Source organism: Piliocolobus tephrosceles, chromosome 7 (genome assembly GCF_002776525.5).
Source record: "Piliocolobus tephrosceles isolate RC106 chromosome 7, ASM277652v3, whole genome shotgun sequence".
Classification (NCBI taxonomy): Eukaryota; Metazoa; Chordata; class Mammalia; order Primates; family Cercopithecidae; genus Piliocolobus; species Piliocolobus tephrosceles.
Window position 1 is genome coordinate 40,745,667 of NC_045440.1, and position 6,305 is coordinate 40,751,971.

The 6,305-nt window shown below is 38.4% G+C and overlaps 1 protein-coding gene across 3 annotated transcripts in view; it reads left to right on the top strand.

Moving 5' to 3' along the window:
- Nucleotides 1-6,305, top strand: part of POLB (DNA polymerase beta) — a 36,570-nt gene that overhangs the window by 17,482 nt on the left and 12,783 nt on the right. For all 3 annotated transcript variants that reach the window (XM_026453984.1, XM_026453986.1, XM_026453985.1), the window contains 3 exons: nt 2,762-2,813; nt 4,408-4,462; nt 4,558-4,630. In XM_026453984.1, the coding sequence (XP_026309769.1) occupies nt 2,762-2,813; nt 4,408-4,462; nt 4,558-4,630 (180 nt within the window). The remainder of the gene's footprint in view (nt 1-2,761; nt 2,814-4,407; nt 4,463-4,557; nt 4,631-6,305) is intronic.

Sequence of the window (6,305 nt, forward strand, 5' to 3'; positions counted from 1 at the left end):
CAATGAGATACCATCTCACACCAGTTAGAATGGCAATCATTAAAAAATCAGGAAACAACAGGTGTTGGAGAGGATGTGGAGAAATAGGAACACTTTTACACTGTTGGTGGGATTGTAAACTAGTTCAACCATTATGGAAAACAGTATGGCAATTCCTCAAGGATCTAGAACTAGATGTACCATATGACCCAGCCATCCCACTACTGGGTATATACCCAAAGGATTATAAATTATGCTACTACAAAGACACATGCACACGTATGTTTATTGCGGCATTATTCACAATAGCAAAGACTTGGAATCAACCCAAATGTCCATCAGTGACAGACTGGATTAAGAAAATGTGGCACATATACACCATGGAATACTATGCAGCCATAAAAAAGGATGAGTCTGCGTCCTTTGTAGGGACATGGATGCAGCTGGAAACCATCATTCTTAGCAAACTATCACAAGAAGAGAAAACCAAACACCGCATGTTCTCACTCATAGGTGGGAACTGAACAATGAGCTCACTTGGACTCGGGAAGGGGAACATCACACAATGGGGCCTATCATGGGGAGGGGGGAGGGGGGAGGGATTGCACTGGGGAGTTATACCTGATATAAATGATGAATTGATGGGTGCTGATGAGTTGATGGCTGCAGCACACCAACATGGCACATGTATACATATGTAACAAACCTGCACGTTATGCACATGTACCCTAGAACTTAAAGTATAATAATAATAATAAAAAAAAAATAGAGCCTAACAAGTAATATAAAACGTTTTCCTTAAATATAGTAATCCTTTACATGTAATGTATCTCTTTATACTTTTCATGGGTGTATGTACACATATGAATTCATTACAGTGTATCCTTAGCATTTGGGATTTAGTGTTTGTGAGTTCAGCTGTTTGCAAGCAGTCCAGTGGTTAGGTAGGCAGGTTTTGGAGACTGACCTGGCTTTGAATCCCACCTCCACTACCTTTTTAAGAGTGGATGACCTTATTGCTTCAGTTTTCACACCTACAAAATGGGTATTTGTGCTTCATATGATTAAATGCAATAATGTATGTAAAGCCCTTAGCAGAGTGCTTCGTACATAGTAAATACTACTTAAAAATGGTAACGAACTCTTATGAGGCATGATTAGTAATATTACTAAGTTAAGAATTTGTGTGAGCCACATTGCTAGAGAATGAACTCTACATGTGCATCTCATAGGGAGTTTATGCTTTGCGGCTTGTGGTATAGACAGCTTATATGAGAGAAATGATTGGCTAAAAGGGTCAAGAATCTGTGGGTTTCTTGGAGGTATTGAGTTGCATCTCTTGGGAGTGTCAAGGATCTACTGCTCTGGTTTTTATATTATTTTACAATTCACAGATAAGTAATACAACTATTGATATCTATAACTGTATCTATATAACACACTCAATATTTCCACTTCAGTTTTAGTCATATACCTTAGTGTTTTCTGTGTGCACACAACCATAGGAAATATTAAGTGCTCTGTGTTTCATAAAGATGCTTATTTTTCTCCATTTTATATCTCCAGAGTGAATGTGTGTATTTGTGACTATAAGGGGGCTTGTAGGAATTGCTTTTTAAGCATGTTTATCTTGCTGTTTCTTTAACAAGGCTCACAGCTGGACTCATGCCCAATAAAGGGACACCTGAATGGAACTAAGTCACTTTTAGACTTAATATGGGATGTTATGACAATTTTTAAGTTAAAAAATGCAAGTGCAGTAATAGTTTTCCTTTCAACAGGATTTTTTTTTTTTTTTTTTGGAGACAGAGTCTTGCTCTGCCCAGAAGTGCAGTGGCGTGATCTCAGCTCACTGCAACCTCTGCCACCTGGGATCAAGCGATTCTCCTGCCTCAGCCTCCTGAGTGGCTGGGATTACAGGTGCGCACCACCATGCCTGGCTAATTTTTGAAGTTTTAGTAGAGATGGGGTTTCACTGTGTTGGTCAGGCTGGGCTCGAACTCCTGACTTCATGATCCTCCCGCCTCGGCCTCCCAAAGTGCTGGAATTACAGGCATGAGCCACTGCGCCCAGCTTAACAGGATTTTTAGCACAATGACTGCACAAATCTACTACTCAGTACTAATGGAATGAAAGAGTGAAAGAAAAAATGAACAATATGAATAAACTTAGTTAATCAGAAAACATTCAGAAGTTGTTGTTACTACTGCTACTTTTAGAATAAATTAAACCATATTGGTTCTTATAAGGTTGTTTTTTGCTGTAGTTAGTAAAATTTGGTGTCATTCTGTTTTTTTGTTTTTGTTTTTTTTTCCTGAAATAAGGTCTCACTCTGTTGCCCAGGCTGGATTGCAGTGATGCAATCTCAGCTCACTACAGCTTCCACCTCCCGGGTTCAAGTGATTCTCTTGCCTCAGCCTCCCAAGTAGCTGGGATTACAGGGGCACACCACCATGCCTGGCTGATTTTTTGCATTTTCAGTAGAGATGGGGTTTCACCATGTTGGCCAGGCTGGTCTCAAACTCCTGACCTCGTGATCTGCCCGCCTTGGCCTCCCAAAGTACTGGGATTACAGGTGTGAGCCACTGTGCCCAGCCCTGAAGAGTCACTTTTATCTAGCTCTTCATATCTGAAATTTTTTTCTCATTGTGTTTTCAGTCATTTCAGTGTATTTATTCCCCAGGTGGTTCTTTATAAAAAGTCATTCAGTGTAGCATTTTTCCCCTGAAAAGCATTTAAATTAACATGTCAATTTATTTATCTTTATTTATCTTCTGTACAGATCTCAGAAAAAATGAAGATAAATTGAACCATCATCAGCGAATTGGGCTGAAGTAAGATGGCAAATTTTGTTTTGACACTTGAGATGTAAAAGTAAAATTTTTATAGACATTCTTTTATATACCACAAGGACTCTTCAAACTTAGCTAAACCACAACCATTTTCCTGTTCAGAAGTGCTAAGATTTGTGGACTTCTATAGAGTATCTACCTGTGTTCACGCAATGCTTTCACTTTTGCTTTCTAGTTTACTTGTTTTGAGGATTTCCCTTATTCTTTTTACTTTAGCAGGGAACTTCCTCTTCAAATACCTAGGACTGAGTGTATCAGACAGTCAGTGGGTTTTTATTTCATGCTCACATTGTACAAAGCACTGCACTAGGTTTGGGGTAAAGATAGAGAGAGGTTGAGTATAACTTTTAAGGAGTTTTATAGTGTACCCAGGAAGATAGGACATGAATATGAAAAACTAAATTTAAAAAAAGGACAAACCTCATACCTAAATAACCATATAGGGATAACTCCTAGGCATATTTCTGTATCAGCATCAATAATTATTTTGTGTGCCAGATATAGTCTGGGAACCCCCTTTCTAATTATTTACAGTTATAGTGCATAAGCACTATATGTATCTCTTCTGGCATTATATAGTATTGTGGGTGATTCAGTTCTAATAACCTTTTGAATTTTCCTGTTGATGCTTTACCATAATATTTTAAACTTATACTACCATTCCAAAATCCTGAGCCAGTAAGATACCTAGATGGTATGATTCTTGCTTTCCTGGCATTTCTGTAGTAAATGGAGGTCTTCTGAAGAACTGGTTTGGTGAGAACTGGCTGTGAACAGGCGCTTCATCATGCTGAAGCATATGCTTAGATGTTGTTTCACACTGAGTTTCCTAACAGCCTTATTGAGATGTAATTCATATGTCCTGTAATTCATCCATTTAAAATATACAATTCAGTGACTTTTAGTTTATTCACAGAGTTGTGCAACCATCACTACAGTCAGTTTTAGAACATTTTGTTATCTCAGAAAGAACCCTGTACCTATTACTAGTCATTCCCCCATTGCCTCTCCCTATGCCCACCTTAGACCTAGGCAGCTGCTCATCTGCTTTCTATCCCTATGGATTTGCCTATTCTGGACACTTAATGTAAATGAAGTCATACAGTATGTGGTCTTTTGTGACTGACTTCTTTCACTTAGCATATTGTTGTGTGAGTTCATCCATGTTGCAGGATAGTATTTGAAAATATAATTTTGCAGGATGTAAGAGCCGTAAACTGTAACCCCTTGCCTTGTCAATAGAGAGCAGTCTACTTTGAAATTATGCCCTAACTTAAATGTATTTATTTACTCTTGTTACATGAATATGTAGCTTATTTGCAAATAAGTTTAGATGGAGTCTTCGAAATATTACAAAGGATGACACTTAAGGATTTTGATCCAATTTAGGAATAAACCTTCCCCCATTCACCCCACTCCCAATTTTGCTGTTGTCTTCTCAATGAATTCATTCTAGCCTTGATTTGTGAGAATGATCTGCTGGTATGGCCTGGATAATTGTTATAAAAGACAATTTAATTTTTAAGGAGATTTAAATTTTACAAAAATCTTTTGTCTACTTATTCTGTCTTTATAGATACTTTGGGGACTTTGAAAAAAGAATTCCTCGTGAAGAGATGTTACAAATGCAAGTAAGATGTGTCAAATTATATTCTTTGATTAGAATTGAGAGTGTCACTTGTGAAAAGCCATTTTGGGAATACTGACTTAATTTTTCTTCTATTAGGATATTGTACTAAATGAAGTTAAAAAAGTGGATTCTGAATACATTGCTACAGTCTGTGGCAGTTTCAGAAGAGGTAACATACTTCCTAATCTTGGGTTATTTTTGCCCTGATACTAAAATTGCCTAATGTATGTGAAGAACTTGGATTAAAAAGATGTAATTTGTGGTACTTCATAGACTCACTAAGACCTAATAGTATTAGTTAAGGGTATTTGTTTATAGATGGGAATATGTAACTAGGGGAAATTCATCCTGATTTTATTATAGGATGATATTTTAATGACTAGTTTTAACGACACTTATTAAATGACTTTAAGTATATTGAAATGCTAGTAATGGTAGTCTTTGGCTCTTTGGCTAGATGATAGTGAAATTGTGGGTAGTTTTTTTAATTTACCTTTCTTTTTCTTTTCTTTTTTTTTTTTTTTTTTGAGACAGAGTCTCACTCTCTCGCCAAGCTGGAGTGCAGTGGTGCCATCTCGGCTCACTGCAACCTCTGCCTCCCAGGTTCAAGTGATTCTGCCTCAGCCTCCTGAGTAGCTGGGACTGTATACAGGCACGTGCCACCATGCTCAGCTAATTTTTGTATTTTTAGTAGAAACGGGGTTTCACCATGTCGGCCAGGATGGTCTCAATCTCTTGGCCTCGTGATCCGCCCACCTCAGCCTCCCAAAGTGCTGGGATTACAGGCATGAGCCACCATGCCTCACTGCCCAAGTTTTCTATAATAGAGCTAAGAATAATGTTTTAGAAGTACCAGTTCAAAACCAATTCTTACAACAAGCGGGTTCATGAGAAGAGTTCTGCTTAGTATGTGAATGTGAGCAAAGAAAGAACCACACAACCCGGTGTCTTACTGATTTAAAATTTTGAAAAGCTCATACATGCTTAAAAATATTAACTTTTGGCCAGGCACAGTGGCCCATGCCTATAATCCCAACACTATGGGAGGCTGAGGCGGGCGGATCATGAGGTCAGGAGATTGAGACCATCCTGGCTAACACGGTGAAACCCTGTCTCTACTAAAAATACAAAAAATTAGCCGGGCGTGGTGGCGGGCACCTGTAGTCCCAGCTACTTGGGAGGCTGAGGCAGGAGAATGGCATGAACCTGGGAGGTGGAGCTTGCAGCGAGCCGAAATTGCGCCACTGCACTCCAGCGTGGGCAACAGAGCGAGACTACATCTCGAAACAAAGTTAACTTTTAAAATTGGAGTAGAAAAAGCTTATTTAAAACATTTTAGAGTATGTTAGAGTAGATAGAGTAGATACCCGAACTGAATCTCTGGTCACCTATGGAATTTTGTCTAGGAAGTAGGTGATGGAATACTCTGGGTAGCTACTGTAAGAATCTAGAGTTGGGGAGAGAAAACTAAATCCATACTCACTGATTAGTAGAAAGAACGTTGGACCGGGGTCAAAAGACCTGGGGTCTGAGGCCAGATCTACCACTGTTTTGTCTCTCCTGATCTTAGATTCCATACTTGCAAAATGAGAGAACTGAAATTAACCAGTTGTTCAAGTATGTCTGCATCAGAAATACCTAGGACTTAAAAAAAAAAATACATATTGTTGTACCCTCTTACAAATCTGCTAAATAAGAACCTCCTTAGGTAGGAATTGGGATTCTGTATTTTCAAAATGTAGATTTGGAGGCACAGCAAGCCACATGCTTGCTATCATGGCTATGACAACCTTCCTGGATTTATTTCTTTTTTTTTTTTTTTTTTTTTTTTTTTTTTTTTTTTT